The sequence below is a fragment of the Priapulus caudatus genome, unplaced genomic scaffold, assembly GCF_000485595.1.
Source record: "Priapulus caudatus unplaced genomic scaffold, Priapulus_caudatus-5.0.1 Scaffold355, whole genome shotgun sequence".
Classification (NCBI taxonomy): Eukaryota; Metazoa; Priapulida; class Priapulimorpha; order Priapulimorphida; family Priapulidae; genus Priapulus; species Priapulus caudatus.
In genome coordinates, this window is record NW_014577416.1 from 37896 (window position 1) to 51356 (window position 13461).

The 13461-nt window shown below is 42.0% G+C and overlaps 1 protein-coding gene across 1 annotated transcript in view; it reads right to left on the bottom strand.

Moving 5' to 3' along the window:
* Positions 1-122: 122 nt before the first annotated feature.
* The window catches only part of LOC106809446 (U4/U6.U5 tri-snRNP-associated protein 2-like), a gene marked incomplete at its 3' end in the record, with an annotated part of 14263 nt that continues 924 nt past the window's right edge, over positions 123-13461 (bottom strand). Inside the window, 13 exon segments of the mRNA XM_014812524.1 lie at positions 123-279; positions 534-595; positions 778-906; positions 4893-4987; positions 5449-5561; positions 5738-5831; positions 6207-6328; positions 6611-6714; positions 7374-7429; positions 7709-7805; positions 8064-8200; positions 8491-8585; positions 9121-9187. Of these exon segments, the coding sequence (XP_014668010.1) occupies positions 123-279; positions 534-595; positions 778-906; positions 4893-4987; positions 5449-5561; positions 5738-5831; positions 6207-6328; positions 6611-6714; positions 7374-7429; positions 7709-7805; positions 8064-8200; positions 8491-8585; positions 9121-9187 (1328 nt within the window).

Consider the following 13461-nt stretch of genomic DNA (forward strand, 5'->3'; position numbering starts at 1 on the left):
TCTCTCTCTCTCTCTCTCTCTCTCTCTCTCCCTCTCTCTCTCTCTCTCCCCCTCCTCTCTCTCTCTCCCCCTCCTCTCTCTCTCTTACTCGGCTCTCTCTACGCGGCATCTCCGCTCACTACCTTGTGTAGGATGTGGACTCTGTAGGTGCCCTTCTCTCCCTGGTCGCTGCCGCCGAGGCTGTCATGAACGATGTTTGCGACGAGATCGTACGACGTGTGCGGATGCTTCCTCTGGACCTCCTCATCCTTAGAGAGAACGTCTGCCAGATCGATGTTCCTAGAGGTGCAGGACATCGGGTTAGAGTGTTAACGCTTGTGAGTAACGGTACTGGTCCCTCTGTTTCTCGCTAAGTTTTTTTCTTTCTCTCTCTCTCTCTCTCTCTCTCTCTTTCAATCTATCTATCTATCTATCTATTTATCTCTCTCTCTCTCTCTATCTCTCAGTTCCTCCCCTCTCTCTCTACCTCCCTCTTCTCTCTTTCTCTCTCGCTCTCTGGGTTTTAATATTTCCACCGGTTGTGTTGAACTTACTTGACAGGAAAATTGACAATCGTTGGGTTCTTTTCGACGTAGAACAAGTTCTTGTTGAATCGCTGAAACAGCAAGGTATGTGGAAGCCATTAACTCAGTGTTTCTCAAACGTCGGTCATGATCCTTGAGGGGAGATCAGAGGTTGATTCAGGAGGGTTGACAGATGCATGTGATGATAAACGTTTAGTTTCCAAGGACAGTCAGAATTGTTAACTTTGCTAGCTGCACAATCTTACACACGTACCTTTATGCAGATGATTAAGTAGGGAGGCAGTTTGGTGATCTCAAATCGCTTTACTATGGACTCCTTCGATGTCTTGTACTCTTTCTCCTGGCTGCCGTTAAACTTCTGCAGAAGTTGGAACAGCGGCACCTGCGCAGACAAAAAACCATCGTAAAATGCATGAAGAGTCATTTCTCCACCCATATCCTGCAACCCCCCTCCCCACCCATTCTCTCCAAAGTGAACGACAGGCAACATGGTCACAGCGGCCAATCAAAAGCCAAAACAGCGTTAACACATTTTCATGCTCCGCCTCGACAATTTCACCCTTCTCTGCCTAGTAATTTGGCTGAGAGCGGGTGATGTTTGTTGTAAACAATGTATCGTGTAGTGATGCCTGGAAGCCTGCAGGCAGTCAGTCCCAGCATGCTCTATAGAGCTCCGAAGTGATGACGTCACGGTGGCATGACAACGAACCTACTGGTTCTACACAATCATATGCTCTGGTAACATTAACTGCGTGTAAAGGTCATTAAAAACGCAATAAGTTAGTTTATAAGGCTAGTTTAATTAAACACTTCCCATCCAAAAGGAATTCCATGAATTTTTCATGATAAAAATTTTTCACAACCATAGTATGATTATGATGAAAATAAAAAGTAAGCACTAAGTTGCATTTCCCCTTCTCTACCAAAGATATTGTTCGTTGCAAAGTATCATTAGTAAATAAAATCACTTCACAATGAATGATTACGAGAACTACATCAGCTAAATAAAATCGACGAGTGTAACGTAACCATGTCATGATCAATAAAGCAACTGCTGCCACCTCGCGTTACACTGTGTATTTTAAAGTGTATATATAGTGTATAGTTAAATTACCAATTTCAATATTTTTACCCCAGATTAATCAGTATCATATTCGCTATTATATGAAACTAGGTTTCGCTATATTTTCTCAATTGTGAAGTTACTTATGAAATAATTCCTTTAAGGCATATTATTCACTACTTACGGTTGCCTCTCATTCTTAAATTTTCTGTCTAAATGTAAATTTTTAGGGAGATTAAAACAGATAGTTATCTCAATAACAACGAATAAGAGGAAACCCTTTAAATTGGACAAACATGCTGATGCCATTTGAGATAACTGGAACCGCTCCGTGACACAGCTTATCCACTGACCGTCGCCACCCAATCAATCAAGATTCATTTTGCGATGACGCAGACAGGGGATCAATCATTGATGTATACTCTCCACACCTAACCTAGTACACGTTAACGACAAAGCAGAAACCCGTGTGTAGTGCAGAGCAGCAGGAGCGCTAAGCAGTGGCTCGTTGACATGGTTACCTGGATGTATGCCTCTGTCAGAGTGATCATCTGGGGGAGAATCTCGGTCACGTGAAGATCCTGAAGTTCGAACCACTTGCCCGTCCCCTGAAATCAGACGTCACTGCATTGTCCATCTGACTACCAGCACTGACTAAGAAATCTCTTCTCCCTCGTTTTCGTCTTCTTCTTCTTCTTTTTTCTCAGGGTAGAGTACTGACTCTATGTACAGGTTAGTTGAGTATTATCATACTCTGGAAGGTGCCCTGGGTTACACGAATAATCACTCTGCGTCATTAACTACGGGACGAAAGAAAACACGGCGCGTAAAACGCCACACGACCGCGTCTAGTCACGTGAACGCCGGGCTGCTGACGTTAACAAGCTTCTAAGATTACCCCGCGCTCCGTACATCCCGACTGATCAAAACGCCGGACCCCCAGCGACTGGGGTTACAGTAGCACAGTACTGGTTCTGCTCTCTCTCTCTAACTTTCTCCCTTCCTCTCGCTATCCCCCCATCTCTATCTCCCTCTCTCTCTCTCTCTCTCTCGTCTCTCTCTCATATGCTCTCTCTCTCTCCTCTCTCTCTCGTCTCGTCTCTCTCTCTCACCTCGTCTCTCTCTCTCTCTCTCTCTCTTCTCTCGATCTCATCTCTCTCTCTCCCTCTCTGCTCTCTCTCTCGCTCATCTCCTCTCATCGCTCGCTCCTCCATCTCTCTAAACTTTCTCGCCTCCCTCGATCTCCTCGTCCTATCCCCCCCAGGCAGTTTGTGGGTCTTTGTTCGTGCTCTCTCTCTAACTTATCTCCCGTTCCCTCGCTCTCCTGCTATCATCCCTACACCGCCCCCACTCTCTCTTCTCTCTCTCATCTTCTGGTCTCGTCTCTTTTCCTCTCTCCTCCTCTCTCTCTCGTCCATCTCCTACTTGCTCTCTCCTCTCATCTACATCGTCTCTCCTCTCTCCTCTCTCTATCTCGTCTCTCTCTCTCTCTCTCCTCTCCGTCACTCTCGTCTCTCTCGTCTCACTCCTCCTCTCTCTCCTCTCTCCCCCTCCTCTCTCTCTCCTCCCGCTCCTCTCTCTCTCTTTACTCGCTCTCTCAAGCGCGGCATCTCCGCCCATACCCTTGTGTAGGATGTGAACTCTGTAGTGCCCTTCTCTCCCTGGTCGCTGCCTTGCGTAGTGCGAGGCTGTCACTGAACGATGTTTTGCGACGCGAGATCGACGACGATTGGTGCGGATCTTCCCTCTGACGCCTCATCTCATCCTAAGAGAACGTCTGCCAGATCGATGTTCCTAGAGGTGCAGGATGTCCGGGTTAAAAGTTGTAACATGGCTTGTGAGTAACGTAGACGTGTCCCCTGTGTTCTCGCATAAGTTTTCTTTCTATCTCGTCTCTCTCTTCAGGGTCCCCTCATCAACGCACTCTCTCTCTCCTTTCAATCTACTCTAATCTGATCATAACTATATCTATCTCATCTCTCAGTTCCTTCACACCTCTCTTCTCGTTACCCTCCCTCTTCTCTCTCTTCTCTCATCGTCTCGCTGGGGTTTTAATATATTTCCACCGTGTGTTGAACTTATACGTTGACAGAGAAATGACCAATCGTTGGGTTCTTTTCCGACGTAGAACAAGAGTTCTTGTTGAATGCATGAAACAGCCGGTATGTGGAAGCCATTAACGTCAGTGTTTCTGTTTCTCAGAACGCGGTCATGATCGCGTGAGCGGGAGATCAGCAGTTGATTCAGGAGGGTTTGGACAGAGTAGCAATGTGATGAAAACGTTTCGAGTTTCCACCAGGAACGATCCAGATCATTGTTAACTTTTGCTAGCTTGCAAGACAATCTTACAAGTTCAGTGACGTGTACCTTTATGGCAGATGATTAAGGTAGGGAGCAGTTTGGTGATACATCGAATCGCTATATACTCATACTATGGACATCGCTTCGAGGTCTTGTACTCCTCTCCTGCTGGCCGTAGAGACTTCTGTAGAAAGTTGTGAACCAGCGCACCTCCTCGACCTGCGCGGGACAAAAACGCATCGTAAAATGCATGAAGAGTCATTTCTCCAGAGCCCATATGCCTGCAACCCCCTCCCACCCATTCTCTCCAAAGTGAAACAAGACAGAGGCACATGGTCACAACCGGCACACGCGCCCCCGGGCGGCCAGATCAAACAGCCGAAACACAGCGTTAACCTCACCTTTTCATGCTCCGCCTCGACAATTTCACGCCTTGCTCATCCGCCTCCGCCAATCACGCCTTCTCCCTGCCTAGTAATTTTGGCTGAGACGGGGATGTTTGTTAGTAAAACAAATGTATCGTGTAGTGATGCCCAGGAAGCTGCAGGCAGTCAGTCCCAGCGATGCTGCTATAGAGGCTCCGAAGTGATGACGTACACGGTGGCATGAAACCACGAACCTACTGGTCTAACTAACAAACAATCAATGCTCTGGTAACATTAAAACTGCGGTGTCGTGTTTTGTACCGATTGTAAACCACATCATTCTGAAGTCATTATTGCAGTTTTTTATAGCTTTCCAAAGGATGGAAGTGAAAAGCAACAAACAAAAAAATAATAATTAAAAAAAATTAAAAATTAAAAAAAATTAAAAAAAAAATTACTTAATTAAATATTGTAAGATCGACTTGCTACCGATGCTTTACCGCTGTCTGCAGCGCATACACTCGTGTTTTACGTACGCACAACATTTTCACGCAGTTAATGTTATGGAGCCAGTGGGTTGTGTAGAACCAGTGGGTTCATTGTCATGCCACCGTGACGTCACACTTCGGTACTCTATACCTGGGGTATAATGTTCTGTTTCATCTCATCCTGGAAGATGGGAGCCGGAGGAAGGTCGGCCGTCAGATAAAGGAAGGGTGTCTCCGTCATCGTCTCTGCAATACAAGAGAACCGGGTTATTGGCGAGTTACTCGGTTCATCACAACATCATCTGCCCTCATGGACGTAAACATCAATGCTTGATTCCACATCAACGAATAGATTCAAGATACAATTAGTAAGATGAAATCATTATTTAGTATTATTAATCTTGCAAAGTGCATTCGCGTAACAGTGCGATGGTAATACGATGCAAGGACACACGAGGTTGCCTTAGCGATGCGATGGCTGAGGGATTCAGTGTCACCGTCCATTAAGTGACTTCCTTTAATTAACATAACCATCACTAATGTTCTCTAACCAATCATCATGATACAGACAAATCCTGATACCAAAGTAAAATAAAATACAAGGACTAAAGGAATAAACTGAACTTTACTGGGAGAAGAGGCCTCACCGTGGCACACAATAACAACACTATACATGTTTGGTGCGGGAAATAAACATGAGAGCTCACCCCGGTAAGCATCTGTTTCGAGTAGAGCTTCCCTCTCTGCCTGGTTTATATAGACAGGCAACACCCTCCGCGAATATATCTTCATGTAGCCTTGAAATGTTCTCCCAATGTGGCTGCAATGAGAAAACACGTAGAAGACATACTGGATCAACCATAACGACATGCTTAATAGTGGGAAGAAAATCACACCACAGTAGAAAATCACTGGTAATCTGGGTCGGTGCCCACACACTTTTAAATGTAATCATTCTACAATGAATTCACCTGCATATTTTCCACTAAGGCTAACCTGTTATATATGGTCTTCCCATTTTTCTTCTTTGTCCCTCCGAGGGTGGAATGTAGTGAATTAAGAAGCCAAGAAAGAAAGGCTATCGGATCACCTGCAGCAGACTTGGATTAGTACAGTTGCATGGAAATAGCATTACACAGAACTGCAGAATGATTAAAGTAATTTTAAATTGAAATATCCATTCCTTGATGACTCATACTCACTATTTTATAGAAAGCATTTCCTGTCATTTTACAGCTATCCTATTTAAAATGGACTAATCTCTAGGAGGGCGAGAGAGAGAGAGAGAGAGAGAGAGAGAGAGAGAGAGAGAGAGAGAGAGAGAGAGAGAGAGAGAGAGAGAGAAAGAGAGAGAGCGAGAGCGAGAGAGAGAGATAGGGCAACCCTGAATCAGTAGCAGCACTACATTCTCCTATTAAAATACAAAGCACTGGAAGACAGAATGAGGGGAGCATGGTAGACTGACCTTGCTCAGTGATCTGGTAGGTTTTCTTGCTGCACAGCACGACTGCCTGTAACATCTCATGTGGGCTCACATGTGCCTTGAAGTTTCGTGGATTCCACAGCTTTCTGAGCAATTCACCAAACCTGTGAGGAGAAACATGACTGGGTCAGTAACCCTATGAAAAAATAGGGCAAAAGGAAAGGAAACATGGTAAATTGGAGAGTATTTGTAGGATAGTATGAAGAGAGTCTATGTAGATAGTAGATGGGAATATATAGGAGTGTATGGAATCACAGCAATAGAAAGATTAAACACAGGAATGTGTAATAGATTTAATACAGTTACATGCACACACCTTAGTACATGCGAATGTGCACATCGCCCGCTCATGTACCAGGGTACCTCCGCATCTGCTCATAGTTTACCTTTGGACGAGGAGAATCATGTGGTCACCAGGAGGACGCTTGATATTCTTGTAGTTTTCTTCTCGTAAGAAGTAATCCCGAAGCGGTGTGACGTGTGAGAGAGCCTGGGAGAACAACAGTAGGTGAGCATCTACTATACTATACAAAGATGCCAACACATATTTGAAGCAATCTATAGTTTCTGGCCATCAAATTAGTAGTTCGAGGGTCACGTAGTGAACCGAGTTTGCTAGGGGGGTCCGGCATGACCCCCGGAAAAATTTTAATTCTGAGATGCAATTTTCTGCATTCTGAGGGTCAAAAATGACAATAAATTGACAAAATATGACAATAATTGACCAAAAAAAAATATTTTCGATCACAGTGAAATTCGTAGTTTGATACAAACTAGTCGTAGTGGTGCAAAAGGAATAGAAATTCGTGTAAAATAAGGATAAATCGTAGTGGTTGGCATCTCTGACTATACTATGCATTTATGGCATGTTGTTATTCGTCATGTTCACAGATGGTGCCTTAGGCCCTATTTTATAATCATTATCTCCAAATTTATTTATGTACTGGGGAATTGATGTACTATTATTCTCGGAATTTTTGTTAAATAGTCAGGTACAGCTGTGAAATTTTGACTGCCTTAACCAAGAAAATGCATTACCAATCATTTGACACGTCAAAATTGGAATCATATATCATATTGTGTTTTTGATTTAATAATAGCCATCTTAATGATATAACTGTTAGTTAGCACCATGTTTAACAGTCTCACCTGAAGAATTACATTGCAGTAGTCATTAGCTTTGATGTTGTTCATTCCAACAATACCTGAAACAGCAAAGAGAACAATTTTCTTATAGTTATTCAGTCAGTTAGATGAACATGCATACTTCATCTATTGCAATGTATACCCATTTCTAGGATCAACAAGTGTTAGGTCAAAGTTTTTAAATTTCAGCAGCATAACCCTGCAAAAAGCGAGAAGAAATTTAAATAAAATTTAATAACCTTGCAAAATGGCACCGTGCATCTTCTTCCATCAGATGAAGTAAGCTGGCTAGCAAACAATGAATGCAGAAGGCAGTCGAACAGCTAGCAGAGACTCACCTGACAAGTATGTTGTGCCGTCGTAAGCTCGTGACAGTTTGCTGTTGTCGTCAAGTTGCTTGATGTTTGTGAGCGTGAACGTGGGGTTCAACACAAACTACAATACAAAGATAAAAGCTTGGGTTAGCAAATCACTCTAGCGATGATATAAATGCACCATTCTGTACAGAATCCACTGGCTACTTGCAGCTGTCATGTATACAAAACAGTTTTAAAACGCATGACTTTTGACATAAAAATTTAGTAGTTGCTGACAAGACACGCTACCACCATTGTGTTGATATTCACGTTTGTCAACCGCACTAGATCCAACACAGCTCGAGTGATCACATATTTCTGCTGTCACAACACACACCTTGATGTCATCTAGGGATGAATCGATGACTTCGTAGTTGTCAGGGAGGCAGTAGAACCTCAGTGTGTGGAGATTAATAAACACGTGGTGACCGATCTGCACGCTGTGTGTGTATGCGTGAGACTTCTGACCCCGACCTTAAAAGTAATACATGGGATAAGTTAAATCACTGTTGATCCCCGATTTAAAGCCATGCAGCCATGCACACACTTTGTAAGAAGGGATTGCAATAATGTAGCTTATATGCACAGCCTTTACCCTAACAAATTTGTCGATTAGCTGCTAGATAGAGCAGCATTGTGACTGTCACTGACAGATTTTAATCAATGAAACAAAGAAATTTAAAACAAAGATCGGTTTTAAAATAAGAAATGCACACTGAAAAGCTGGATTTATGCAACTGTATACACCTACGTATACTCCTTACCTTGAAAGTACTTTCCACAGACAAGACAGGCGTATACGTTTAGATGGGACAGTGAGACAGAGCACAGCTTTTCAAAGTCAAAGTCCAGAAGATTCCTAAAAAAGCAGGTCAAATTTTTACTCGTGCTGAACAATTGGTGACTGGCATGAGCATGTGTGCGTGAATGTGCATATCAGGGTTCATAGTAGTAAGACACATGTTGAAATAAGGACTTATAAGACCCTTTCTGGAGGCCAAAGTAAGACTTTTTTTACGCGATTTTTGATAGATCACCGACTATTAAAGTACACTAATAATACTTATATATACACAATTGCACAGCAGATTTAATTATTCCGTATTATATATATACAACAATTCTTACTCTAAGTCGAGAACAGTTTATAAAAAAATAAGGACTATTAAGTACTTTTCTAAGATTTTACCAAAAATAAGTACTAATAAGGGCCCTTATTTTATTTTTGGCAAAATAAGTACTTATAAGACTTTGGAAGACCCGCTACGAACCCTGCATATGCGTGTTTCTACGAGAGTCTTGAATGCAGTCGTTTTAAGAACATTATTATTACATATTCATTACTTTCAATAGATATCCTGTTATTAAAACACAGCAATGCCCCAATTACACACCTGTTAATTGTGTCGAGGTAAGGACAATTCCTACTTCTGTCCAACTTGGGGCATTGATCATCCAAAGCTGCAATACAATAAAATCAGTGACTTGGTTAGCTAAATTTGTTCCACTTACTATAGCTCATAGATAGGGTCTATGTCCCTCCAGGTACTGCCAGAATGTACCCTGGTAAGCTATCTGAAGACTGATAATGGTTAGAGTTAGGAGTTAGGTTAGGGTTAGGCGTTTTAGTTAGGGTTAGGGTTTAGGGAGTAGGCGTAGAGCGACTCCCTAGACTCGTTATGAGAGTAGGTGAAGTACTTGGTCCGGGCATATTAGATAGTAGTATTTTAGTTACCAGGGTACGTTCCGCAGTACCACTTGGCGGAACATAAACCTATCAGCATACTATAGCATACAAATATGTAACCCAACAAGAGTAGGGTTACACTAGGATAGGGAAAACCTCACTCTTGTTGGGTTACATTATTGTATTCTACACTTACTATGGATACGACCAAACCAATAAACTAAGTCTTAATTACTCTTAAGTAGCAAAACTGAAACTACTGTGAGGCTAGGCTGGCATATTTCCACGCGGTGGCAGTTGGGAAGATATGTGCCATTATTTATCATGATAATTCAGTGCACAATCACAGACACAAATGGGCGGCCAATGCCGCAATGCCAATGCCCATGGGTTATAAACACCTATAGATTTCACAGGCACGACCTGACACTATGTACAATTAGCATATCTGGGCAAAAAAATTTTGTACTGGGTTCTACGCAATATTAAATATACTGGCGTCTTTTTTCTTCGAAATCTTCCTTTCTCGAGTCTCGTTTGTATACCCGACTTTATACATTTTTCTTTACTGTTTGATTACGGACACGATGGCGCCAGACATATTTATTTCATTCAATAGTTACGCCATCTGTCGGCCAGTATACATACGCGAATTTGGATTGATTCCATAGGTGTTTACCAATAATTAGTTAACTTAGTATTACTAATTACTAATAATCGCCAACATCGCTGATTCGTTATGATTACCTGAGCAGCAGTTGACGCAGTGACGTATCTGCAGCGTGTTCTACAGGGGACAGCTACCACTGCTAGGATGCGAACACGATGTACTGCTTGCAGTGGCTTATACATGTATGCTGATGCCTAAGCCCGGTAAACCCGGCAATGCTCTACAATCACGGTATGATTCATTCTTTGTATCTACGCGATTCTTTGCTCGGAGGAAACCGTGCACGACGTGCAGCATAGTTTTTCCTGGCTGCACTATATGATGGCCTGCCTACAGTGCCTGGGTAGCTGCATCTCTGGACGACGAGGAAACCCTGTGGCGGGACGGAACAGCCGTTTTGCTTCGTCGGCGTAACTGGAGGTGGCGATGGCATGGGCCACTTCTCGCCGAGAAGAGACGAAAGCAACGCTGTGACGTGGAGCGAACGGACCGATGGTTTCGGCTGCCGGTCGTCCCGCAGAGAATTGCGTCATATCACGCAGAAGTGAAATCGTAGCAAGTGTGAAAGCCGGTTTATAATTTTTATAGAAAAAAAATTATATATATATTATATATAAACTCTTAAAATAACCAAAATACGTTGCCCTACAACGACGACTTGATCGCGACAAGAATTTATGTGTCAACATATCACTCAATCGCCAGTTTACCGTACGTCCGCACCGCTCATGATAACATCGAGACCAGACATAAGACCGTCACATGGCGATCATCTTGCACCATGTAAACGTATCGGACAGCCATAAATGGAAACGTGACCGTCGCCATTCTTACACTTCTGGAACATGATGGAACAATAGAAATTGCATCGGCGGTATGCAGTGTCTTCAGACTGGATTTAAGGATTGAAGAGACTGATGGTTTGTTGCCTCTCTCTCTGCGGGTCGGCATGCCGTCTTGTCCGGTGCTATGGCAACGACAGATCGGCCGACGATGCGGGCGTGGAGTGATGGCGGCAGCCGCGGGCTCAGATACCCCGTTCAGCGCCAGCCAAGCCGCCACAACGCCTGAAAGAACGTCAAACTCGTCGTGGTATGCGGCGTGTTACGACACAAGTGTTATCTAAATAGCTGTACGTCAGGAACGAACGATACGACGATAGGATGGATAATCGCGTTGCCAACCAATCTTGTTCAACGTTAAAAAATTCCGACTATTTTATGCGCGTGATGACGAAAATGAAATGTGGTGATTACTGATTGTGTATATAATTGGTGTGGTATGAAAGAAGCTTTTTGAAAAGGTAATGCGACATTAATGCCTAAGTTAAGACTTATAGTGCTACTCATTGAAGGGTTCACGTTTAGTATGGGCGAACTAGAAGATATCTATAAATAGGAATGAAATTAAGGCTCACTGCATTATTTGCTTGTTAAATGAAAAAAGCTTGCACGATTTACAGGATCATGTTTTGTTGGTGTAAAGGCGCGTAAATTGCAATGAAGAGCCAAGCAACGTCAATGTATTCATGTATGTTTGCTCACACACTTATTGGTTTTATATCGTCCATCTAAAAATGTTCAATATTCACAATTCTGCTCTTCAAGTACTGCTAAGTAAAAAAAGACCGAAACAACTACTGCATGTGACCTCTCCCAACGAAAACCATAGAAGCCTGGACACATGTATTCACCCCGTGACTAGTTAGATAAAAATGGGGGGGGAGTTATATAAGTGAGTGGTCATAGGCAACCGACGTACGCAGCTCATGAATATACGATTTTTTCATGGTCTTGTGAAATATAGACAAAATTTTGTGGTCCGGCCTGCATTATCCGGTGCCGCTTGTGTATTTGCACATTAAGGTACAATATTAATGCATACATTACTGATTTGCAGTTACGAGCCCCAAAAAAAACAATGTAAATTGAGCCTGTTGTTTGATTGGGTATGATCATAGTTGCAGCGCAGCCTAAAATGGTTTGTTTTGATTGTACGTTTGCAATGAAACAAAAATCAACAATTAAAGAACTTCCAGTCGATTCCAGCATTTTTGCTTCTCCTTGCCTTGTTCCCTACTTGCTAAATTATCATATGATATTTGAATCAACGTTTTGGTATTTTCATAAAGAATTTTTGCCATGTTTGATCTACATCTATAGTGTTCCTGATTTTCGCGGACATGCACTGTAAATGGTTGTGCCAACAGATAAGTTTATTACATGCGTGGGGCGGGGAGGTCTTATTTATTGTGGTACTATTTTTCAATCTTAATTATTTTCTTCATGGCAAGTGCAAGGCAAGTGTTCCATGCAAATCGCTTATTATAAAAAACCAGATCAATTTGAAGAACAGCTTATTATGTGTAGAGTTTAAACATTGCCATGGCCATGGCTGCATTTTTTCTTTGAATATTACTTCTCGGTTTATGTGTGGATAAAATGTTATATTACAGTCTTTTCATATAGAGAGCATAATTCGCGGTTTTAACTAATATAACGTTTCTAGGTAAACTGAAGGAGCTCTCGATGATTAAATAAGAGAAACTTTCCTGAAATGATGTTTGTTTTGCGCCGTAAAATTGTTTAATCACAATACTAGAACTTTTAAATACACGGAGAAGTCGCGCCAAGATCCCAACATTAATAACGGATGGCACACTAAATCTTTGAGATGCTAATAAAGTACAACTAATTTGTTTACTGAGGAAAGACCGAGTTCTGAGAAATGCTAATTAGTTTATAATTAGCAGCGATGTTTTTGCATCAACCCTAATCGGAGGAGCAATAGCGAAAAAAGAGTAACAACTTCTCTAAGGGTTTGCAGAATGGATTACCAATGCATACAGCAGCGACAATTCATTTACTCTGCAATTTATGACGTATGGCAACGGGAAGCAAAATAGATTAAGATATACTATCTATCTCTGCCATTTCATATAGGCTACAGAACTGTGAATGCGCTTTGTGCGGTGGCCGCCACCTTTAAAAAGCCATGTCACCTACTTTTATTATTATAAATGCATATTTTTCAGCTATAAACGGCACATGATATGTATAGGTTCTGATAAAAATAAACCAGACGACTCGCAAACCTTTGTGCAACTTCGCCAGAGCTCTTCACAGATTTTTGCTTTTTCTTCCATATATTTACGGTTATTTGCACATATTAGTATTGAACGTGAATCCTACTTTTATATAATTATACTTGATATAATTGATTATATAATTATGGATTTTGATGACTGATATTACTTGATATATATTGATATGTTCCTGGTGCATACCAAGGACAATAAAATACATTGTTAATATATATGTAATAATGTGTTACAATGCTTATATGTTCTTAACGTTATGCGAAATGGCCAGTACACGT